At 45.1% G+C, this 24,810-nt stretch overlaps 2 protein-coding genes across 13 annotated transcripts in view; one reads left to right on the top strand and one right to left on the bottom strand.

The window, feature by feature from the left end:
* Positions 1-1,188, bottom strand: part of Son (SON DNA and RNA binding protein) — a 32,566-nt gene extending 31,378 nt beyond the window's left edge. For 9 of the 11 annotated variants that reach the window (XR_005287232.1, XR_005287231.1, XM_038346471.1 and 6 more), the window contains exons 1-2: positions 891-1,187; positions 252-679 (exon numbers count right to left, since the gene is read on the bottom strand). Coding sequence is in view for 9 of the 11 variants with exons in the window: in XM_038346471.1 (XP_038202399.1) it covers positions 252-328 (77 nt within the window). In the remaining 2 variants the exon portion in view is untranslated. Of the gene's footprint in view, positions 1-251; positions 680-890 lie in introns of all 11 variants that reach the window. The other 2 variants (XM_038346476.2, XM_038346479.1) reach the window with 1 other exon arrangement.
* Gart (phosphoribosylglycinamide formyltransferase, phosphoribosylglycinamide synthetase, phosphoribosylaminoimidazole synthetase) lies at positions 615-24,496 on the top strand. Of its 2 annotated transcripts, XM_038346482.1 has the most exons (22): positions 615-1,333; positions 4,643-4,826; positions 5,539-5,634; positions 6,239-6,413; positions 7,939-8,050; positions 8,682-8,750; positions 9,479-9,604; positions 10,752-10,839; positions 11,254-11,339; positions 11,631-11,799; positions 13,101-13,332; positions 15,953-16,047; positions 16,316-16,425; positions 16,744-16,942; positions 18,267-18,518; positions 18,692-18,844; positions 19,811-20,017; positions 20,934-21,053; positions 22,233-22,363; positions 22,697-22,838; positions 23,986-24,101; positions 24,176-24,496. In XM_038346482.1, exons 2-22 carry the CDS (start codon positions 4,682-4,684, stop codon positions 24,365-24,367), a joined length of 3,015 nt encoding a protein of 1,004 aa, XP_038202410.1. In that variant the 5' UTR covers positions 615-1,333; positions 4,643-4,681; the 3' UTR covers positions 24,368-24,496. The 2 variants fall into 2 exon arrangements, with proteins under 2 accessions (XP_038202410.1, XP_038202411.1); XM_038346483.1 differs by lacking the exons at positions 615-1,333; positions 4,643-4,826; positions 5,539-5,634 and adding an exon at positions 7,433-7,483 and having other exon boundaries at positions 6,276-6,413.
* Positions 24,497-24,810: the final 314 nt, after the last annotated feature.

Genomic DNA, 24,810 nt, shown 5'->3' on the forward strand with positions numbered 1-24,810 from the left:
GGGGGTGTCCAACCCAGAGAAAGGTGGATGTCTGAACTCGAAGAAAGAAATGGCGTGTGAGAACACCGCGGGAGGGGCGATCTTCCCCGAAAGGAACGAACGGAAGATCGGGGGGATGGCCCGGAAAATGGATCCCAGGCCCAGGCGGGGCCTGAGCCGAGAAACGACGGCGTCTCCGGGAAAGAGGCCACGGGAGGATGGACGAGGCCCTAACAGCCTGCGAGGACCAGAAAAGTCGGGGGAGAGTTTACCTGGAAAGCTCCTGTTGTATTTCCCGGAATTTACTGACCACGAAAGACCTAAAAACCTGCTCGATGTCGGCCGCCATGGCGTCCGCTCCGTTCTCTCAACTCCTCCTCGCTAGTCCTCCAGGCTCCCAGCATGCATCTGGAGGAGGCGCAGCGGCCAATTCCTTTTATCCCTTTCCTTATTGGCTGGCAGGGGAGCGTCCGTCCGGGCACGCTCCACCCACGAGCCAATCAGCGAGCGCGGCCCCGCTCTCCTCCGCTGTTTCTGAGCCGCTGGGGTAGAGGTGCTGACGTTTGCGCCGCGCACGAACTAGTCCGCCATGTTAGTGTTTGACGCAGGCGCCATTACAGGAGAAGTCGCTCCCGAGACGACCGTGCCAGCTTCAGCAGTTGGTCCCCCTCAGCCCGCGGGGACTTTCCTGAGAGGCTCCCTGTAGCGAGTAAATGCCCGAGATTAGAGGCCATAAAGACAAGGAACCGAAACAATAAAAACAAGGGAGGGGCGGGTGTCGGCACGGAGCTTTAACGCGTTTGGTGCAAGCGCCAAGTTTACTTTGGTCGGGAAGACGAGCATGAGAAAGGAATCCTCATCCCGGGCCCCACGGGGAGCGGCTAGGGACAGTGCCCAGGCTACCTCGTTACCTCCTAGACCCGGCCTCACGGACTGTTTAGCAAAGGCCGGGGCGTCAGCGAGCTGCGTTCTAAGCTGGGCGCCCTGGGGCTCGTCCGGAGCCCGGCCCCGCCGTCCGCCCCGGCGCCCGGCTAGCAGCAGCCACGAGTAGGCGGCCGGGGCTCCGTCCCCAGAGCAGGAGGCCCCGGGGGAGACCTGGCGACCTTACGTGGCACCCCCAGACAAGTGTCAGCCAGAAGCGTGGTACCGGGGACGGTAAAGCCGGCGGGGCAGCGGGCTCGGACCGCACCCTAGGGCGGGAGGAACCCCGCGATGGCCTCGCGGGCGGAGACCGAGGACGGCCGGCCAATGGGCGGCGGAGCCCGCCGGGGGCGGGGCAGAGGCCGGCTCGCGCCGGATTCCCCGGGCCAGCTTCCGGCGGGTGCGTGCGGCGGCAGCGTGGCGGGGCTTGCAGGTGCGTGAACCCCTCTGTTTTTTAGACGGTGCGTGGCCTGCGTTTAGGCTTTGGCTTGTGGATTTAACCTCAGCGAGTGGTGCTGCTATCGAGACTGGTTAGCTAGCGGAAAGAGTCATGTGGTCTGCACGGCCTGGAGCGAGGTCGGCCTTGATCTCATTTCCCGCTTTCTGGTTCTGAGATGAGGCCAGGTTTCCGTGTATCTTTGCCTTTTAAAGACAGATGGGTTTTTATCTTTGTCAATAACGGTTTAGCTAGACCGCTATAGTGTTTGGTTTCTACTTTTCTGACAAATCTTTGGGAATGATTTTACCCGGTTCTTCTGTTCTCTCTTTACCTGACTCTTATTTTCACCATAAGCTGCCTACTAATTAACGCCAAAACAGCCCCTCCTGATGTAGAGAGCAGTACTGTTTCACAGATTATGATATGTATGCTATATTTATATTATATATATAGTCTTCTGCTATTTCTAAGACACAGAGTTGAACTAAAAGCCTTCTTTTACATGTATAAGTCTTTCCCATGCCCCACGTGCTTGCAGTGACCCAAGAAGCCGGAAGAAGGCGTTCCATCTGTGGAACCAGAGTTAGGACGATTGTGAGTCACCATGTAGGTGATGGAGATTAAACCCCAGTCTTTTGCGAGAGTGCCAAATTCTCTTAACTGATGAGCCACTCACCAGACTGTTTGATTTTACTTTAATTTTGCAATCCCAAACTATAGTATATTTAGAATTTACAAACAACAGTTTCCTTTTTCCAGTAACCATCTTCTGCTTAGGTAAATGCCTTGATAATTTCTTTGCACACACACCGTGTTTGGTGCTAGAATTTGAACACAAGACTTTTTTTTTTTTTTTTTTGAGACAGGGATTATCTGTGTGGCCTGGCTGTCCACGAACTCCCAGAGATAGACCTGCCTCTGCCTCCGGAGTGCTGGGATTAAAGGTGTGACTACTGCTGGGTTCTAAGCAACAACTTTTTTGCTAAACGCCACTTCCCGTCTTTGTTATTGTTGCTTCTGTTTGTACAATGACTTGATAAATTGTTTATACCTAAGGTATCAATTTAGGTAAGCAAAGTCGTATAACAAATTAGCATTTCCTATTTCTGGGTACTTTGTTGTATACGATATTTTAATGTTATCTTGGTTCTTTTTTTTAAACAATCTTTTCTCATTTTACATACCAATCCCAGTTCTCATTCCTTCCTCTCCTCCCACTTTCTCTTAGAAAATTAGGAATCAATCTCCGTCAGGACCCAGCAATACCATTCTTGGGCATATACCTAGAGGATACACACTCATAGCACAAAGACATTTGCTCAGCTGTGTTCATAGCAGCATTATTTGGAAACAGCTTAGGTTCATGAGACATGGCATGCATGCTTGCATTTGTTTGATCTCTGTTCCTCTTATACAAAAAACAAAGCAAAAAAATCTTCGGACTCACTCCAGAGGCAGCAGTAGCAATGTGTCTGAATTGTGGGTCACCAGGACTCCATAGTGAAACACTATCTTAAAAACCTTCTTCCATTTAATCATGGGTGCTCCACCCTAGTGCCCTTACCTAAACCTAGTCATTCCCCAGGAGCACATCTCTAAATACATTAGTTCATTGTTTCCACTAATACCTCACAATATGTATTAAGTACAGCACATGAAGCAGGAGGGCGCTCAGCCTAGCAAGAGCTGAATTGCCATTCTTTCCTGAACCTAACTATAAGCATGTCTGCCTCATTATGGTCGTTTCTTTCCAAGTCTAACCTCCAAGTTTCGAGGGCTTTGGTTTTGGTTTTGTTGGGTGTTTAACCTACATGCTTGTTTACCACATGTGTACCTTGTGCCCAAGGAGGCCAGTGAAAGCTGTCGGGTCCCGCCTTCTGTACTGTCTGGAAGTACAGATGTTTGTTAGCCACCTTGTATATGCTAGGAATTGGACCCAGGTCCTCTGGAAGAGCAGCCTGGGCCATCTCTCTAGCTCTTGTTTGGTTCACTGAGGCAGGGTCTTACTGTGCATCCCTGGCTGGCCAGGAACAGTCATCTGACTGCCTCTGCCGCCTGAGTACTGGAAGTAAGTATGAGCCACCATGTCCTGCCATAAATCCCAGTTTCTAAATAATGGACCTCTGGGTGAAAATGTGACTTGTATGAAAACATGATTATGTTAAAATGTTATAAAGTATGATTTCTATAGCCAGGTGTGATAGTACCTGCCTGAATTCCCAACACTTGGAAGATGTCTTAGACCAAAGGTTTACCATGAGTTTGAGGTTAGCTTGAGCAACATAGTGTGACTTTCTCAAAAACAAAAAGAATGACTGACGGCACGGCTCAGCAGTTAAGAGCCTTGCTACTCTTGCAGAAGACGGGTTCAATTACCAGCATCCACATAGTGGTTCACGGCCACCCAAATACCAGTACGAGGGCATCCAACAACTCCTTCTGGCCTGTGTGGACACCAGGCACACCTGTAATACACAGACATACGTACATGGTGACACACAACCTTAATCCTAGAATTTGGAAAGCCAGGCAGATGGATCTCTGTGAGTTCAAAGGCCATTCTGGGCTGTATAAGATCAGTGCAGAAACATTGGTGGATTAAACACCTTTAATCCCAGATATACAGGAAATATAAAATGGGAGGAGACAGAGGCTTAATTTGTGATAGCCCAGCCTTGGCAGAAGTAAGACTTCTCATAGTGGCTTGTCTGCATTGCTTTTCTGGTTGAACCCCAATTTATGTTTCTGGTTTGCATTATTCATGCTACACATGCAGGCAAAACCCTGGCACACAGAAAAGATAACAAAATAAAACAACACCAAAAAAGAAAATTTGTAGTGAGGAGCAGACGGGCTGCTTCCAGCCACTCGGCTCCTGGTCACCCGACTAGCTTTACCCCGAAATAACAACACACCAATTGTATTCTTTTAAACACTGCCTGGCCCTTAGTTTCACACTCTTACTCACATCTTGACTAACCCATATCTAATAATCTGTGTAACACCACGAGTCGTGTCTTACCGGGAAAGATTCAGCACATCTGACCTGGTGGCTGGCTTCATCGCATCTCTCTCCCTGAGGAGAGGCACGGCAGTCTGACTAACTTAGGAGAGGTGTGTCATCTGACTGAGCCATCTACCTCACTTCCTTCTTCCTGTTCTGTCTACTCCACCCACCTAAGGGCTGGCCCATTAAATGAGCCAGGCAGTTTGTTTATTAGCCAATGAGAATCCTCCATCAAAAAATTGTGTTTTCTAAAATATATGCATTTTAAAATGTCAACTGTGGTTTTCTTTCTGCAGGTTTTATTTTGCTCCTGAATCCCTGCTTTGCAGACAGCAATGGCAGCCCGAGTTCTTGTGATTGGCAGTGGAGGAAGGGAACATACTCTGGCCTGGAAACTTGCACAATCTCTTCATGTCAAACAAGTGTTGGTTGCCCCAGGAAATGCAGGCACTGCCTGTTCTGGAAAGATCTCAAATGCTGGTAATTATGTTTCAGAATAGGAGGTGGTGGTTAATATTTATTGATAATAAGTGATAGCTCACATACAGCCTATAATAAGGAAGATTTCTGTTTAAAATGTAACATGAATTGTACCTATGTGTAGTAAATATAGTGTATTTTAAGCCTTATGGACCACTGTGACTGAAAAGATAGCAAGTGCCCCATGTAGGCTTAAGGCATTTTATGTGTTACGTTTGAAAGAGTTCCTGAATACATTCTCTGGGTTTGTCTGTTTACTGTGTAATCAACACTGGTGACAAGAACAGTCACATTGTTGGTGTGGAGGAGTCACTGAACTGGTTGCAGTGATGGTAGGCTACTGAACTTTGTTTAACCTAATGCATTTTTGTAATATCTCATGGTGAAAATTACTCACTGTACCCACAAAAGCAAAACCAATAATTTTAGTTTTTAATTTCTTTACTAAGAATGGTACTTTTTGGGAGCTGGAGAGCTGGCTCAGAGGATAAGAGCACTAGCTGCTCTTCCAGAGGTCCTGAGTTCAATTCCCAGCAACCACATGGTGGCTCACAACCATCTGTAATGAGACCTGGTGCCTTCCTTGCCAGCAGCACATTGTTTGCTTAATAAATAAATCTTTAAAAAAAAAAAAAAAAAAAGAATGGTGCTTGTTTTATTTGGTTAGCTGAAGATATTTCTGCACGTGTGGGTTTATGTTTTCTGTTCACAGCTGTCTCAGTTGATGATCACGCTGTCCTTGCTCAGTTCTGCAAAGATGAAAAGATTGAGTTTGTGGTGGTTGGACCAGAGGCCCCTCTGGCTGCAGGTAAAGTTCATGTCTCAGGGTTACAACATGCTCACTGCTATTAGAAGTTCAGAGAGCATTGGATCAAGGTGTGGGTAGGGATTCGTAATAGCACAATAGAGGAGGATCTTTCAGCCCCTGAAAGTTGGTGGGTTCCAGGTTTTGGTTTTACCCCCAGCCTTCAATAATAAAATGAAATAGGGATCAAATCCTGTATTTCTTCTACTCTATCCTGGTGTCTTTAGTAATCTATATTCAATAGGACAAATCCAGATATTCACATAGAACAATTCACTTTTTGCTAGGTCTTTTTTGTTTGTCTGGATGTTTTGTTTTTTGAAATGAGGTCTAGTTATAGTAATCAAGTTGATCTGCTGTTTGTGGGCTACTACCTTATCCTCTTTGTTAGCTGGGGCTCTGATGCCACATTGCACTGCACTTTTTGCATGCCTAGACTCAATCTTAGTGATATTCTGCTAGAAAATAAAGACGGCATGAAAATCTTAAGCTATTATAACTACTAGTTCGCCTGCTCCTTGACTATAGATTTAATTTAATCATAATTCATATTCAGTATAAATCCCTAGACAGACCGTGAATCACCTGGATTTGTTTGCTTCTGTAGGGATTGTTGGGGACCTGACCTGTGCAGGAGTACGATGCTTTGGCCCCACAGCACAAGCAGCTCAGTTAGAGTCCAGTAAAAAGTTTGCCAAAGAATTTATGGACCGGCATGGAATCCCAACTGCACGGTGGAGAGCATTCACCAAACCTGAAGATGCCTGCAGCTTTATTATGAGGTGGGTGGAAGGGCAGCCTTTGAAGGACAGGTACTTTTCTTGTTTGGTTTGGTTTTGTTTGTTTAGGTTGGGTTTTTGGTGGTGGTAGTGGTTTTTTTCACTGTGTAGCCATGGCTGTCCTAGCACTTGCTCTGTAGACCAGGCTGGCCTCAAACTCACAGAGTTCTACCTGCCTCTGTCTGCTAGGCAGTGGTGACACCCACCTTTAATCCCACTACACAGGAGGCAGAGGCGGGCAAATCTCTGAGTTTGAGGCAAGCCAGGACTATAGGGTTTAGTAAAAGAGAAAAAGATAAAAAGAAAACACAAAGTTAGTTCTTAGGCTTTTACATTGAATCTGTTATGGAAATGATAACGCTCAATAAAAAATAGCTTCTTTTTTCAACACCACAATAAGATGGGGTTCTCTAGCACTTGGGAAACAGGCGCTGAAGGATCAGTTCCAGTCTCAAGCCGAAAGGAAACCAAAGCCTAGGATTCTGTACATGCTTCCCTTAAATAATCTTGTAGATTATTTGCTGCTGTCTTGATACATACTGCCCTGCAACTGACAAGCAATGATACGTTATTACAGCAATAAGATCTTAAACTGATTCCTGCTTCAGCTTCCCAAGTGCTGGGATAACAGGTGTGAGACACCATACCCAGCAGAGTTACTGAATTTCTAAATGGTTTTTTAGATTTATTTGTTATTTTATGTATATGGGTGTTTCACCTTCACGAATGGTCTGGTGTCCAAAAAAAAACTTAGAAGAGGGCTTAGATCCCCTGGGACTGGAGTTACAGACAATTCTGAGCTGCCATGTAGGTGCTGGGAATCGAACCTGGGTATTTTCTCTTCTACATGTGGAAAACGTTTAACCTCTCATTTATTGTGTGTGTCCGACTTGACACATACACAGAATCAGAAGACAACTTGTACAAATCAGTTCTCTCCACCATATGGGTTCTTGGAATCAAACTCAGGTCAGCCACCTTGCTGGCCCAAGTTCATTCTTTGCTCATTCTTCATCCCACAGGGTTTATTAAACACTGAATATTATTATTATCCTAGTAGCCAGATGCCTTGGGTGAGTGACAGCTCTGTTACTTACTTGGTTAACCCTCCTTCCAGATCTCCAATCTTACTTCATTGTTTTGTGTATTTCTGGAAACATTCTGGGGTATCTGCCTGTGTTAGTCTCAAATGGCAGTATCTTTTACTTAAGTGAGACTCTCAGATGCATATCTTACAGATTATTTCATATCTGCTCTGTAAATCTGCTTGCTTTTTTAAAGATTATTGCTTATTTGACCTCACTATATGTGACAAAAGCGAAATTGTATGATCAAAAAATGCTGTACGATCACAGTTATAAAGGGATATATAACTTGGCAAGAAAGACATTAAATGATACTGGGGTAATATTTTTTTCTGTATACCTTTCAATTTTGCTGAAACATACTATTACAAATCACAAAAATATTTAAATGTTTGCATTGTGGGGGTTTTATTGAATGATTAAAAACTGCCCTATCTTTACAGCGCAAACTTTCCTGCTTTGGTTGTGAAGGCCAGTGGCCTTGCAGCTGGGAAAGGGGTGATTGTTGCAAAGAACAAAGAGGAGGCCTGCAAAGCTGTACGTGAGATCATGCAGGTAGGTGGTGCTTCTGAAGGGTTCGCTCTTCGTGTAAATAAGTGTTGTAAGTTCACAAAGTGGGGTCCCACTGTCCCAACACACTGGAAAGTTGGTTTTCATTGTACTGTGTGTTATCCGTTTCTAGAAAATGGCTAGTGCAGAGCTATGCCAATTCCTGGTTCATTCTTTTGAAGTAAGTTCTAACATCCTAGTGTCTGCTACAGAATGATGGAAAGTCTCCGCGCATCCATAACAAGAGGGCATTTGTCCTACGTGTCCCAAGTTCTAACAAAAGTAGCGCAGTGCATGAATACAGTGTCTCTTTCATAATCCATATCAATGATTATGACTTAACCTCTTAGAAAAATCTATTTTCACATACATGGTTTTGTATAATTTTTGTAAACCAAACCATACATGGTTATAACCAGGAATAAAGAGTAAATAGTGATTATGAAAGTTTCGGGAATGTGAGTTCTACCTGCTAGCTAGCACATCAAAGACTAGAACAATTCATACATTAAGTCTTCAGAAAGAAGTTACAGTGCTCGTGTATTTCCTGTCTCAAATAGGGCAGTTCTATACAAGTAATCGGGTAAATGTCAAAAGCTTTAAGATTTATAAAGCCTTTTCTTTCAACTACAATTAGGAAAAGTCTTTTGGAGCAGCTGGAGAAACGGTGGTTGTGGAAGAGTTCCTGGACGGGGAAGAAGTGTCTGTACGTACAGCCGTCTCCTTGTCTTTAACATGCCCCAAAGCAGACTCCACTTCCTCTGTTAGCATCATCTGAGAACAGGAGCGATTTTAAAAGAATTTGTACTCGCTTAGGATTCAGATGCGGAAATGTGTTCTATCTTAATCATCACTCAGACCAGTGGCTCTCAACCTTCCACACGCTGTGACCCTTTAATACAGTTCCTCATGTTATGGTGAACCCCAGCCATAAAGTTATTTTCATTACTACTTCATAACTGTAATTTTGCTTCTTTTATGAGTCATAATGTAAATATTTGTATTTTGCAATGGTCTTAGGAGATCCTGTGGAAGGGCCTTTCGCTCCCTCATCCCATCATCCCTGGGTTCACTTGTTGAGAACCACTGCCCTAGACATTAGTTAGAATGCTTGGACTTATACTGTGGAGCTTCTATACACTCAGGTTTCACATACAGCCTATTACACAGGAAGTGCTAAAATAGCATTGCCTTGTATAAAGTGTGAGTACCTGGCAGTCTCAGCAATAGAACGGTTGGTCTTTGCCCAGGGTAGAAACCCGGATTCTCCCTAGGTTGCTATAAATGACAGCTCCTATACCAGCTGAATATCCAAGATCTGGTTCCTGCCATGTAATGAGGAATTATTATTCAAGTTTTCTTCAGAAATGAGAGCTTTTCCTGAGTCCTGTTTGACTTTTAACATTTAACCTAAGTAATCTACTTTCTCCACAGTGTCTGTGTTTCACTGATGGGAAGACAGTGGCCCCAATGCCTCCAGCCCAGGACCATAAGCGATTGCTGGATGGAGATGAGGGCCCCAATACAGGGGGAATGGGAGCCTATTGCCCAACACCTCAGGTACTTTAGACCATCACTAATGAGCAGTCTGGATGTCTTCCAAGTGAAAAGTCACCTCTTCGGGTCTCTAATAAGCACTTCTGAAAACCTTTGAGGAGCTAACAGCCAGTCTAAGAAATAGGAACTACAATGAGGTCTGACTATATCCTCTCCCAGCTTGTGTGCCCCTGTATTTAATCCCTGAGACCTAGAATTATTCTCTTCCTCTCTGGATCCAGGGCCCAGCACATAAAACAGATAGGTATGTGTAACAAATTGAGATCTAGGACAGGCCAAAATTGCAGTCTCTGTGCATGAAACTGACAGGCGCTGTTCCAAACTCTGGGTGATTTTGTGTGACAAAACCTGCATTGGCCAGATGTAGTGCTGCACGCCTTTAATCCCAGTGCTTGGGAGGCAGAGGCAGGAGAATCTAAGAAAAGAAAACTCCATCGTTGAAGTAGAGTGGATTAGCTCTGTAGAAATCATTTTTATTTGTTCTAGGACAGCCTGGGCTATGTGGTGAGACCCTGTCTCGAGAAAAAGCAAAGCATCTTTTTAATAAGTTTCATTAACAGTGATTTTTGAGATAATTATAAGCTTAATTTCTACAATAAACTTACAAGCTTCTATGCATGACTATGTAGGGTTAAAAATTTGCTTGGAAAATAATATACTAGAAGGATCCAGTAAAGAGCATGAGCATAGAATATACTAGAAGGCTAAAGTAAGGAGCACGAGGAGAGAAGTCCTTACTTAGCATTATAGCCTAGGAAACTTTGAGGTATTGGGAGGTACATGTTTTTAAGCCCTGCTGAGGTAAAACACTGACTGCCACTGATTTACTGACAGGAAGTGAGCAGGCCTGTACTTGACATCATTTGCCGGGCTCAGGGCATTATTATTTTGATGTGTTTGGTGAAGAATTAAGGAGAAATGAAAGTAGTCAGGCACAAACATTTGCAACAAATGTGTTCTTGGGTCTGAAATATTTTATCTCCTAGAGTTCTTTCCTGTTCTGTAAAGATAAAGACCACTATGGCTGGTCTCAAACTCACAATCTACCTGCCTTTGCCTCCCAGGTGTTGGGATTAATGGCGTACACCTCCACACCCAGCCTAAAATGATTTTTGTTAATTACATTTAAGTGTTTCTGTGTGTTCCCCAGGTTCCTAAAGATTTGCTACTAAAAATTAAAGACACTATTCTTCAGAGAACAGTAGACGGCATGCAGCAGGAGGGTGTGCCTTACACAGGTAAGCTGGCTGGCTTGAATCATTGAAGTAACGTTCTCCTGTGGCTGGAACTTGTCCTCTCTTTTTCCACAGCTGTAGTCGTATTCAAACGTTTAGTATTAGGAGGTTATAGTCTAGGGCTGGGGATGTAGCTTGTTGGTGGAATGCCTGCCTAGTATGCGTGAAGCCTTGGGTTCTGTCCTCTAGGATTACACACTTGGGTGTGGTGGGGCACACTTGTAATTCCAGCAGCTGGGATGTGGAGGCAGGAGGATCGGAAGTTCAGGACCATCCTCAACTACAAAATTGGTTCAAGTTCAACCTGAGATACATGAGGCTTCGTCTCAAAAAACAGTTGATAATCTAGGTTTTATAGTTATAATCCACTGTTGTCACTACATCATTACAGATTCTTCTCTCTCTCTCCCAATGAAGGAATTCTCTATGCTGGTATAATGCTGACCAAAGATGGCCCAAAAGTTTTGGAGTTTAATTGCCGTTTTGGTGATCCAGAATGCCAAGTGGGTAACAGTGAATAGAATATTGCCTGGTATGATGCATGTCTTTAATCCCAGTTCTTAGGAGGCAGACGGATCTCTGAGTTCAAGGATGGCCTGGGCTACAGAGAGAAACTGTCTTGGGTAGTAATAATAGTAGTAATAGTAATAAGTTACTAGTTTTTAGAAGAAAAGCATTGTTTTGTTCCCACAGTTTATTAGTCTTGAAATAACTGCTTTTGAGAAACAGTTGGCATCCCAATGAATAAAATATTAAAGTTCATCTCTTCTACCATATTGATTCTGTTTTTCCAGGTAATCCTCCCACTTCTTAAAAGTGACCTTTATGAAGTGATTCGGTCCACCTTAGATGGCCAGCTGAGTGCGTCTCTGCCTGTTTGGCTAGAAAACCACACTGCCATAACCGTTGTCATGGCAAGTAAAGGGTATCCTGGAGCCTACAGCAAGGGTCTGGAGATAACAGGTGAATAGCAGTGATTAGGAGGTTGGGTTACAAAGGAACAGGTGCCTGCTACCACAGCGAGCTCCTCCCATGGGAATGAGTGCCTCTGCCTATTGAGGGCCTGAAGCCATCAGACCCTTGAGAGACTTAGTGCATCTAAAGAGCTGCCATTGATGTCCTTTCCTGCACCAGGAAACGTGAGTAATCTCGTCAGGTTTCCAGAATAATCTCTTTGCAGCCTTGCACTTCCACCTTCCCAGAGTCAGGATGGTAATAGATGTGAGAATCAGCATTGTTAGCAGGAGTCAGATTTTTAAATGCACAAGCTCTACTTGATGCAGTTTGGCTCATTAGTGAGCAGCATGCCAGATTGTGGTTTCTGCGGCAGAATTCAAGTTTGAAAGGTTACCGGTTTTTTTTGTTGTTGTTGTTGTTGTTTTGTGGGTTTTCAAGACAGGGTTTCTCTGTTACGCCCTAGCTGTCCTGCAACTAGCTCTGTAGACCAGGCTGGCCTCAAACACAGAGACCCTCCTGCCTCTGCCTCCACCGCCCATAAGGTATCTGCTTAGATGGCAGTAAGTCTGTTTATAAATGAAAATGAAGTGCCAGCTCAGCTGTGCACACAGTCAAAGGCCTCCATGGTCCCCCAGCACACTGTAGTGCGCCCTTTATTAGTAACCCATAGTGTGTTTGCTTCAAGAACTTTATTCTCCTACCCAGAAAAAATAAGAATCTCAGTAATCTCAGTCAAGAATTGTTTGCTTTTGAAAAGGAATGTAGAAATGAGATTGAACCAAGAGCCCCTGTACTGCTGAAATTTCCCCTAGGAAGTATAATAGTGATTCCAGTAGAGCAGTATTGGACATGCCCAGCGGGCATCAAGTTATGTATGCTGGGAGGCGCTGTTGTCAGACCCCTCAGGGAATCTGGATGACACTTCACCACACCAGGGGCTGTGAGGAGACGGGGATAGGAGACTGCGGTGTGGCGGGCAGCGAGGCTATCTCGCATGTTACAGAGTCTACGGCTCTTTTAAACCTCTTGTGAAGAAAAAGGAGCTCTACCAACTCCCTTCCCTCACTGAATCTATGGCTTTTCTCTTTTTCTCACTCCCCAGAAACAGGAATTTTTAAAATAGGACCACAGCCCAGGATGAAGTGTTTCAAGGTCTTTGTTGCAGGGCATGATGTATGCCTTTAATCCTGGGACTTGAAGGCAGAGCGGAGGCAGGTGGATCACTGAGTTTGAGGCTAGCCTGGTCTATACAGTGAAGACCATCTCAGAAAAACAACACCCATTTTGGTAACTGTGCTTGTTTGCAGGGTTTCCTGAGGCCCAAGCTTTAGGACTCCAGGTATTCCATGCAGGCACTGCTCTTAAAGATGGCAGAGTGGTGACCAGCGGGGGCAGAGTCCTCACGGTAACGGCCGTCCAGGAGAATCTTGTGTCAGCCCGTGACGAAGCCAGGAAAGGCCTTGCTGCCATAAAGTTTGAGGGTGCAGTTTATAGAAAGGACATTGGCTTCCGTGCTGTAGCCTTCCTCCAGCGGCCCAGGTAAATAAGGGGCAAGGTTCAGAACTGGCCTACGTGGCTGGAGAAGAAATTCTCGTAAGCCTATGCTGTCACTCGGTGTTCTGTCAATGGAGCTGACTAGATCTTGGTTTGTATTTGGTTTGAATCTTAATTATTTGTAGGCTGAGACAAGGAGGGCTCAAATTTGAGAGCAGTCTATACTAAGGCTTTTCATATCTGCCCCACCCCGACCCCAAAAACTGATCAAAGCAATACTTGAATAAATAGGAAACTCTTCTTGGCAATTTCTTATCTTTGAAAATTTGTCAAGATTATAATGACGAAGACTGTGAATCCTTGAGTCATTATGTAGTTAAACATTCTTGAGCTTGAATCACAGTTCCTGGTTTATCCCTTTATCTATTAGTTGAATGTATTTTTAATTACTGATTTATTTATTAACAAGTATTTCCTTATAAAATAAATAAACTTGGTTGCCACGTGAGTGTTTCGATTTTTTAAAAACAATTACATAATATCACAATGTTATTTAGTTCTTCAGTGGGTTATGTATGTGTATGGTATGAGTGTTTTGATTTTTTAAAAACAATTACATAGTATCACGTTTTTATTTAATTCTTCAGTGTGTGTGTGTGTATGGTATGAGTGTTTTGCCTACATGTATGTGCACCACATGTGCCTGGTACCCTCAGAGATCGTGGAACTGGGCTTAGAGATGGTTGTGAGCCACCATGTGGATGCTGGGAACCAAGTCCTCATCTGGAAGAGCCACAAACGTTCCTGACCACTGAGCCATCTCAAAAAAAATAAGTTTTAGGAGCTTAAGCTACACCATGAGTGAAAGGCAGGTTTAACCCTGCTTTAAATACATTACACTAAACACTGTGCCGGCTCATGGAAGGTCTCTACCTTAAGAGACTGAAATGTGGTTTGTTTTGGGGTTTGGTTTGGTTTTGTCTTTTTTAACCAAGTCTCACTATGACACCCTGCCTAGCCTAGAATTCACAGAGATCCAATGGCCTGTGCCGCTATGCCTAACAGGGAACTTAAATCTTGGTTGGTTGGTTGGTTTGGTTTTTTTTTTTGAGACAGGGTTTCACTGTGTATCTATTGACTGTCCTGGAACCAGCTCTATAAACCAGGCTAACCTCGAAATCCAGAAATCAGCCTGCCTCTGCCTCCCAAGTTCTGGGATTAAATGCGTGCACCACAACTTAAACCTTAACTGTAGTCTGAGTTCTTCAAGGTAAAGAGAATGAGATGTCATGATGCCAGGCATTACCTGCAGGGCATCGTGTCCTGTGTGAGAGTGTCCCTGGACTGCAGGTGCTCAGCTGGTTAGCAGTCCTCTCAAGTGCCCTAGCAGCTCAGCTTCACCGCAGGGAGTCTAGTAAGTTCACAGTGCCATTCACAAACTTGATTCCTACGAGGCACAGTTTTGTGCATGTTTCTGTGGCCCTCAGCAATGAGAAAACTGATAGCTGATACCCTGGTACAGTAAGAACACTTTCGTTAGGGATATTTTTACAAAATTTTAACAATCCTAATTCCTTTTCTCCTTACTTTGTTTGACATTTCATTCCTACTCAAACTGAAGTTAGCCTGAGAATGGATGTGGTTAAAAAAAAAAACTGTTTAAAAATAGAAGGGGCCAGACAAGGTTTTTGTCTATAATGTCAGCACTGGGGAGGCTAAAGCTGCCATATTGGGAGTTTGAGACCATTTGAGCTGCATAGAGACAGTATGGGATGATGGAGGTTTGCATGTGAGGGCCAGGAATGGAGAGGTCTTGTGTAATGGACACAGAAATTCCCGTTTTACCTGGTGAGCACAAGGGTTGTTAATGATGGCAGTGCCAAATTGTGCCATTCAGTTGAACAATACACTTAAAGATGGCTGTGATGGTAAATTGGGTGCATATTTTATACAGTTGAGAAAAAAGTTCACAGCAGGTGTGGCTGTGCACATCTGTTAACTCCAGGTCAGCTGGGAAGGAGGAGAAGCCATTTCAGTTACCTGCGCCTCCTTAGAACACTTCCATCCGCGTGTGCGGGTGGGTGCAATCTCTGATTTAAAACATTCTGAGCAGGTTACTAGATATGAAAACCAGATGAAATACCTTCTGCTGTTTTTTCTTTAGGAACTCGTGTGTGTGTGTGTGCACGCGCGCGCGTGCGTGCGTGCGTGTGTTTTCCCCCATGTGGTCATATGCAGGTGTGTGCCTACATGTGGTGGCCTGATGATACTGAAGATCATCTTGACTCTTCCACCTCATTCTTTGAGAGAGCATCTGTCAGTCAAACCCGGCTCCCTGGTCTGGCTAGACTAACCTGCTCGTTTGGGGGTTCCCTGTATCCCACTTTCCCAGGCCACAATACAAGCAGGCAACCAAAGCCATCCAGCATTTCTATGGCAAGTGCTGAGCCATTTCCCTAGCCCTTTCGTGTATTGTTTGTTTTGTTTTGTTGGAGATAATATTTTTCCTTCCTGGGTGTGGTGGTGCATGCCTTGAATCCCAGCAGGATTCAAGAGGCAGGGGCAAGCAAATTTGTGAGATACAAGGCAGCCTGAACACAGACCCTCTCAAACAATAATAATTTTCCTGGCATTGAGGAAATTAGTTTTCATTTCATTTCCTTAGGGGCCTGACTTACAAGGAATCTGGGGTAGACATTGCAGCCGGAAATATGCTGGTTAAGAAAATTCAGCCTTTAGCAAAAGCCACCTCCAGACCAGGTAATTAGACCCTGTACTCTGTGAATAGAATAGCAGTATTGGGAATTGATTTGGGCCTTACATTTAGCTGAGGGACGTCTTTCAAATTATTGTTGGACGTCCTCTAAGTCGTTAAGTCTTGGTCGGGTCTGTGGGCACATGGGGCTCTTCTCCCGCTCTCAGCACTAACATGTAGTTTATATCCTAGCCATTGTCAGGAGAACAACTGGATGTTCACATTGAACTCATCAGTTAAAATGCAGCAAGTAACTCGTTTCTTGTCCAACAGGCTGCAGTGTTGACCTTGGAGGCTTTGCTGGTCTTTTTGATTTGAAAGCAGCTGGTTTCAAAGATCCTCTCCTGGCGTCTGGAACAGATGGTGTTGGGACTAAACTGAAGGTAATCGGACACTTGTGATTACAGGATTTGTGAAGGAGAACGGAGAATTTGCCTGCCAAATGGTTTCTCTGTTTATCACATAGCCATTTCTCCCTAACAACATACATGTGCTCAAAAGAGCCCTGGCAACCATTTGTTCTAACCGTATAGCTCAGGTACACATTTTAAACAATAGTGTTTGAGTTCCAGTGGCTGGAAGAAGAAAAAGGCACTGTATAACTTGTCTTTGGCCTGAGGCGTTCTGAGCAGATCCTGGGTGAATTGACAAGATAACAGTGTCAATAAGTTATTCCCCGTGTGGCTGTTTATATCCCGCAGATCGCCCAGCTGTGCAATAAGCATGGCACCATTGGTCAAGATCTGGTCGCAATGTGTGTAAACGACATCCTCGCACAGGGAGCTGAGCCCCTCTTCTTCCTTGATTACTTTTCCTGTGGAAAACTTGACCTCACTACGACTGAAGCGGTTATCGCTGGAATTGCTGGAGCCTGTAGACAAGCTGGCTGTGCTCTCCTGGGTATGGACCCTTTGGCCCACGGGCCCTCGACTGCCTGTGGGTCGTGTAGAACTAAAATGTGATTTCTGCTGTGGCTAGTGAAGGAGACTTTACATCAACAGACAGGAAAACGAGATGTAGATAAAACTCCCTGCATTCATCTCAGACTCTGTTCCCATCTCATACTCCTGAACTGCTAGGAAACCTTCTTTCTCCTCTGTTCATCTCCCTGTTCCTCAAGAGCCTCACTGGGTGGGCTTAGGGCTTTTTCCTCCTAAGTGGGCCTAAAACAGGGGAGATGTGCAGCTGGAATTGCGTATGTCCGACTATGGTTTCCCTCAGAAGTGACATAAAGAATAAAATGTAACTGGGTTTTATAACCAACCATATATGCAGATGGGGGGTTAACCAATCCTTCTAGTGCAGGTAAAGGTTGCACAATCCTGCAATGCCTACAGTCCTAGCACTTGGCAGCTGAAGCAAGATTACTGAGAGTTTGAGCCAGCCTGGGCTACATAGCAAGACTCTTGTCTCAGTGCAAGAACATGCACAACTGTATCTGTAGACAAATCAGATCCCAAGGCCAAAAGTTGCCTTTTACCTGTTGGTTGGTTGGTTTTCCTTTTTTGAGACAGGGTTTCTCTGTATAACAGCTCTGGCTGTCCTAGACCTCTATTTTATAGACCAGGCTGGCCTCGAGCTTATAGTGCTGGAATTAAAAGACATGCCCCACTATCCTTGACCACAGTACAGTCTAGGTTGGAGTCTGCTGCCTCCCTGTGTTCTGTTTCCACGTGATGTGGATGTAGCACTGTGCTGGTGAGGTGGTGTGCAACCACTTGGAGTGGGGCGGTTCTGTGCTATTACTATTATAACTAAGCTGGAGTGAAACTAAGGAGCTGGGGACAGGAAGTTAAGAGCATTTGCTGTTCTTCCAGAGATGTGGGTTTGGTTCTGAGAGCCTACGTGGCAGCTCACTGTAACTCCAGTTCAAGGGGATCCAATGTCCTCTACTGTCCTCTATGGGTACCAGATATATACATGATACATGCAAGCAAAACGTTCATACACATAAAATATTATCTTGAAAGCACTTATGAAATCACACTGTTGTAGACATGTTGTTAAGTCCAGCTGAGCATTGGCATATCAGAGTCGATGTCTGAAGACCATGTGGCCTACAGAGGTGTCCCTCATCTCTGTGCACCATTAGTACTGTCCCTAGATGTCAGCCCCACATCGAGTACGGGATAGAGCTACACATTGGTTGGTGATGGTACGTGTAGCTTCTGTCACTGTTTAGATTTATGAGGATCACAGGATGCCTTTGTCCTTGTCTCACCAGGTGGAGAGACCGCAGAGATGCCCGACATGTACCCTCCTGGCGAGTATGACCTCGCTGGGTTTGCTGTTGGCGCTATGGAGAGGGATCAGAAACTCCCTCAGCTAGAAAGGATTGTCGAAGGGGATGTTGTTGTTGGGATAGCCTCATCTGGTCTTCACAGCAATGGGTTTAGCCTTGTGAGGAAGATTGTGGCGAGGTCTTCCCTCCAGTATTCCTCTCCAGCGCCTTATGGATGTGGTGACCAGACTTTAGGTAAACTGACTCTTGCTGCCCTGCCTGGAAATGTCTGAGCAACTACCGCCGGGGAAATCGATTACCTGAAATGGAAGGATGCAAGGCCACAGTCTTCGTCCATTTCAGAATTGGTTTGTGTTCGGGTTTCGAATGTGTGGGCTGAGTTTCTGTCTTATCTCTCCAATCCCCAGGGGACTTGCTTCTAACTCCAACCAGGATCTACAGCTGTTCACTGTTGCCTGTCATACGGTCAGGACACGTCAAGGCCTTGGCTCACATTACTGGAGGTGGACTGCTGGAAAACATCCCCAGAGTCCTTCCTCAGAAGCTTGGAGTAGATTTAGGTAAGCTAACCAAAGGAAATTTCTGACTTAAAAAAGAAAAAGAAAATGGTGATAGGAAAAAACCTGTACTGTTGGTAGTGAATGCACATGTGATTCTACATGGGAATACTGCGCTGTTTTGGTTTTGAGACAACTATTGGTTTCTCTGTTTAACCCTGCCTGTCCTGGAACTAACTCTGTAGACCAGGCTGACCTTGAACTCACAGGTACCTGCCTGCCTCGGCTAGGATTAAAGGCGGCACCACCACTGTCCAGTGCAGCCTGCTCTCTCTTCACCCAGGACCACCTTCCCACTGCAGTGGCACCGCAGGCACTCGTGATCTGGCCCTCCCACGCCAGTCACTAGGAAGACCTCCCACCAGTTGCTGATAAGCAAGTCTTATGGAGGCGTCGATTACTCTAGCTGATGTCAAGTTGATAACAGTAATCTGACAAAAGCCACATTCTCTTTCTTTATAGACATTCTAAGTAATTCAGTATAGTTTTTGTAAATCAAATCTTATAACCTGTACATTTAAAAAAATTGTCCATGTTACTTTATTATTGAGGAATTCTGTGGCAGTGTTTGTAAATAAGCCTTTACCTGATGCTGGTGTGAGAGTTGTGGTGTGTTGCTTGTGACAAAGGAGGAGCTAAGTCAGCTTAGAACCTATATTTTAGAAGAAATTAAAGGAACCAGGTATATATCAGAAAGCTCCCTCTAGCAGAACTGCCTCTGAGTAGTATTTAAGGGTACAGCTTGTCATCACTAAGACCCAGCTAAACATTTACAAAAGGTGTCGTGCCAGTCTCTATGGTAGTAAGCCATCAGGAGATTCTAAATATCCAGTAAAGTAAGTCTTGGTACTGACAGCCATCTCAGAGGACTGGTTACTCTTCACAGAACAGCAGAGTTCGGATACCACTCACTTTTGTGCTCTCTGTATGGGACAATAGATTGATCGGGCAACTCTTGCTTATTTTGAGATGCCGGCACCTGGAGGATCCCCAAGGTCTTTTCGTGGTTACAGCAGGAAGGACAGCTCTCTGAAGAAGAAATGGCCAGAGCTTTCAACTGTGGGGTTGGAGCTGCCTTGGTGGTGTCTAAGGACCATACAGACCAGATTTTGCATGACATTCAGCAGCGCCAGGAGGAAGCCTGGGTGATAGGCAGTGTTGTGGCATGTCCTAAAGGTAATAAATAACTCCGTGTGGCTTTTTTGTTTCCTGTTGTTGTTGTTGTTGTTGTTATTGTTATTGTTTTTTAAGACAAGGTTTCTCTGTAGCTTTGGAGCCTGTCCTGGAACTAGCTCTTGTAGACCAGGCTGGCCTCAATCACACAGAGATCCGCCTGCCTCTGCCTCCCAAGTGCTGGGATTAAAGGCATGTGCCACCACCGCCTGGCCTTATTGGCTTTTAGGTTTAGCCATTGGCACAGCATCAGATGTATTATGACTCATCTGCCCTGCAGCCAGGATGCAGCCACTTCTGGAACTCTTTGATATCTCTCGGCAGTGTTCACCAATGCTTGCACACCCTGACCAGTTCTGTGTGTTCTTCGGGACCCTGTCAGAAGTGTGAGCATTTGACATGGTGACAGAGATCCACTGAGATAGCTAACAATGATGGTCGGTGCTTGTTGACCTTGCTTTTGCCTTTCTACTCTCTGGTGGGTTTCGTTTTCAAGCAGGTTTCCCAGTGCTGAACACTAACCCCTTAGGTTTACACTGCAGTAAAAAGCCATCCCTTTCTCCAAACAGCAAGCATCTTAGTCTTGCAAAGCCTTCTGGGTCACACGTCTCCCAGGAAGCCAGGGGGTAAATGGGCTCGCTAGTGGGTTGGGTTGGGGAGAACACAGAGAGGAAGCATTTTCTGTGGCTATGCTTCAGTGCACTGGTGTGTTCTCCAGCTCTTAGCTGAAACAGTCATCTCATGTGGCCACCTCCAATATGTTCTTAAAAGTGAGAGATGGTAAATGTTCTTAACCTGGTATTTTAGTTCCTATATGTCTTACTTTCAGAATAAAATATAATAAAGTTTTCTTAAGATATTTTTCTATTATTGCTATTCATCATTTTTTTACCTTTTTATATTTATAATTGAAATGAAGATTCCCCTCGTGTCAGAATCAAGAATTTGATTGAAACCATGAAAGTAAATGGGTCAGTGGTGTCAAATGGCTTCCTGAGAAGTAAGAAGGCAAGAGTGGCTGTCTTAATATCTGGAACAGGTAAAGTATGACTTCTCCATACCATAGAACTTAGAACTCTCCCCCACGACCTCCAGCCACACAGACAAGGGGAGGAGCACCTCACATAGTAAGGAGACAGAAAGGGCAAACTGGTGGCTAGCCTGGCCTCCTAGCACTTGGGAGGCAGAGGCAAGCAGATTCCTAAATTTAATTCCAACCTCTACGTAGGGTGAGTTCCAGGCCAGCCAAGGCTACACAGTGAGACCCTGCCTCAAAAGAGAGAGGGAGAGGGAGAGAGGGAGGAAGAAGAAAAACAACATGCTAGAAAGGTGGTTCAGCAGTTGACATAGTTACAACATCCCTAGCTCTGACTCCTGGGCATCTGACACCCTCTTCTGAGCTGGGTACCAGGCACACACTTGGTACACATACATAATATGCAGACAAAACACTCGTATACAATTTTTTTAATTTTTAATTAAATTTAATTAAAATTTTAATTTTTTTAATAATCTTAAAACATGAGCCAAGCTGTGTTAGCACACACCTTTAATCCCAGCGCTCAGGAGGTAGAGGCAGACGGATCTCTGAGTTCAAAGCCAGCCTGTCTACAGAGTGAGCTCCAGGATCTCACTCTGGGCTGTTGTTGCACAGAGAAACCTTGTCTTGAAGAAAGCAAGGGAAAATGGAAGAAGGAAGAGTTCCCCTCTTGTGTACCATATCTTGATGGGTGAGAAAACTTAAAAGTTAAAATAGTAATTACGGTGTTCACCTTGTGTATGTTCTTAAAGGTGAGAAGTAGTAAATATTTTTAACCTGGTATTTTAGTTCCTGTATGTCTTTCAGAATAAAATGCAGTATTCCAAAGTTGTTTTTAATCTAAAGTAAGAGCCCTGGGTATGAGAGCATTGGACTCTATCAGATGGCTGTAGCGTAACTCTGTTTGCTTTTGGAACTCACCCAGTAGCCCAGCTGGCCTGGCCTCAGCCATTCTAGTGCAGTGTTGAGTAGTGACCCCTCCCACCCTTGAACATACGGATAAACTGTGCTGTTGAAGGCCCCGGAGTGTTTCTTTAGATCCTAGTCCAGTGCCGTGGCTGCTTTGCAGGATCCTTTCAGTTGACTGTAATTTAGGTCCACATTTATGACAAAGCAAAGTGAGGGCATTGTGAGGAGGCCAAGCTTCCAGGCATGTGCTCATCTGTTCCTGGTTTTCAGGGTCGAATCTCCAGGCTCTCATAGACAGCACTCGGGATCCAGAGAGCTCCTCACACATTGTTGTTGTCATCTCCAACAAAGCTGGGGTCGCTGGCTTAGACAAAGCAGAACAGGCTGGCATTCCCACCAGAGTGAGTCGCCACGGAGAACCGCCTGCGCTCCTGCGGGCTGCATCTGGCTGTTGGGTAGTTTGCTGTGTGGTGCGGGCTGTTCCACCTGGAGCCACACCAGCAGCCACTGCACACTCAGCTGAAGTGCATACTCTGCTTCCAGTGTGTGTGTGGTTGTGTAATCCTGGAACTTCCCGTTTGGGGTGGGTGCTGGGTTTGCTCTTGTCCATCCTGCCTGTTCCTCAGCCAGCCCTCCCGTGGGTCCATCTTCACCACTGCCTTGTAGTCTCTGTAAAGGTTGTATTTAAACTTGTTAATTCACTGAAAAAAATTACTTCTCTTTTCCTGTTACAGGTGATTAATCATAAATTATATAAGAATCGTGTTGAATTTGACAATGCTGTTGACCACGTTCTGGAAGAGTTCTCTGTAGACGTGGTCTGTCTTGCCGGATTCATGAGGATTCTCTCTGGCCCTTTTGTCAGAAAATGGGATGGTAAGCAGGAGTCATTGGGCAGTAAATGGACTCCAGAGTAATCAGCTTTCCAAAACTGCCCTCATAATGAAAGACTTTACCCTTTAACGTGGGCTTATTAGCTCCCTCTGCTGTGATTGAGAGATGCCCAGTTCACTCAGCTGTTGGGCTGCTGTCACTAATCACTCCCGATACTGCAGAGACCCACTTCACTGTGAGAGGAGTATCGGGAAGACCTTTTCCTTGTTTAGAGACAAGAGAAAGTGATGCTCAGTCCATCCCTGCAACCTGAGTGTTCTGAGACTGAGTGGGAGGACTGCAAGTTCAAGGCCAGCCTGGTCCTATAGGACCCAATTCTCAAAAGCAAAGTGAAGGAAGAGAAGAGAAAGGAGAAAAAAAAAAAAAAAAACCCTGTGTATCCCAGATGAAGAAAGCTGGGCGGAGATCAGCCTTGATGTAATGCATTTAAGGCCCTGTCCCTAAATACCAAGAGCTAGTGGTGAATGGAGAAATTCTCAGTGGTTGAGAGCACTTGTCACTCTTGCAGAGGACTTGGATACAGTTCCCAGCCCCGTGACAGCTCACAGCCATCTGTACCACCACTTCCAGGGGACCCAACACCCTCTTCGGGCCTCTTCAGGCACCATTCATGATGTACAGACGTTAATTGCAAACTAAACACAAACCAGTAGCTGGGAGTTTGGTTCCCTGGTAAAGCACTTCTCTATCTGGCATGTACAAGGAAGGCCCTGGTTTCAGGCCTTGTACCACAGAGAGGACAATAAAGGTTCATGCTCTCCTATATAACACGCAGACTGAAGATGGCAAGGAAGGCGTTTACAGTCTGTCGTACCTTTATTTACTATGTGTGCATGGGGTGGTAGGGTGATCTCATCATGCTGTGGTAGGTGGAGGACTGTGTAGGACTAGGTGCTCTCCTGCTACTCCGTAGGTCCTGGGGATTGAGCTCAGGTCATCAAGCCTGGTGGCAGCCACCTTTACCCCTTCTCCCTTTAAAGCTCTGACCACATCCTACTGTCATTCTTCTGTACACATCTGGGCCTCTCCCCCAGTTGATTCTCTAAGGTAAATATAGTTGAGCACTTGTTCCTTTAACTTTAGAATAAACAAGAGCTAAAATTTCTGACCACTGTTTTTTGCTTTCTAGGTAAAATGCTCAACATCCACCCATCCTTGCTCCCTTCTTTCAAGGGTTCAAATGCTCATGAGCAAGTCCTGGAAGCTGGAGTCACGATTACTGGGTGTACCGTACACTTTGTGGCCGTGAGTATGCCTTTTCCTACTTTTGCCTCTGCTGTCTGGATGCAAGGTTTGAAAATGTCTGCTTCCTTCTCCAGGAAGATGTAGATGCCGGACAGATCATCCTACAAGAAGCTGTCCCTGTGAAGAGGGGTGACACTGTTGCCACTTTGTCTGAGCGAGTCAAAGTAGCAGAGCATAAAATCTTTCCAGCAGCCCTCCAGCTGGTGGCCAGCGGGGCCGTGCGGCCTGGAGAAGACGGCAAGGTCCACTGGGCCAGGGAGCAGTGACACCGCCTGATTCAGGCCTTTTCGTCTGTTCATTGCGGTCTTGTCCCAAACTAAAATAGCTGCTATCAAAAAGACTTTAACTCTTACCTGTTACCATTTTTTAATAAACAGATTCATTAAAAACAAAAACTTTTTTTTTTTAGCCTTTTTTAAGACATCCAGAAGTGGTAGGGTCTAGGACGTACACAAGAAACCACCCAGCTTAGTGCCTGCCAGTTTTTCTGCTCCTAGAGCTTCCTGAACAAGCAGTGGTCACACCCAGCCCAAAGGCAGCAGCCATCCTTGAACTGCTGAGCAGCTTGTGTGCAGCAACCAGAGTCCGCTCTGCACAGCTGGAGTCTTAAGGTACCTAGGGTACCTAGAGACAGGGTTAAAACACTCCTTTATGCTTAAATTTCAGTTTTTAAAAATACTTATTTTTATGAGTGCTCTATCTGCATGTA

This window comes from Arvicola amphibius, chromosome 10, assembly GCF_903992535.2.
Source record: "Arvicola amphibius chromosome 10, mArvAmp1.2, whole genome shotgun sequence".
Taxonomy (NCBI): Eukaryota; Metazoa; Chordata; class Mammalia; order Rodentia; family Cricetidae; genus Arvicola; species Arvicola amphibius.

Bases quoted from the DNA above. Each gene is read 5' to 3' on its own strand.
- Gart (XM_038346482.1), top strand. From the start codon at position 4,682: ATGGCAGCCCGAGTTCTTGTGATTGGCAGTGGAGGAAGGGAACATACT. The intron at 16,426-16,743 runs GTAATCGGACAC...TATATCCCGCAG, and splicing joins GTGTTGGGACTAAACTGAAG to ATCGCCCAGCTGTGCAATAA. The intron at 22,839-23,985 runs GTAAGCAGGAGT...TTTGCTTTCTAG, and splicing joins TTTTGTCAGAAAATGGGATG to GTAAAATGCTCAACATCCAC.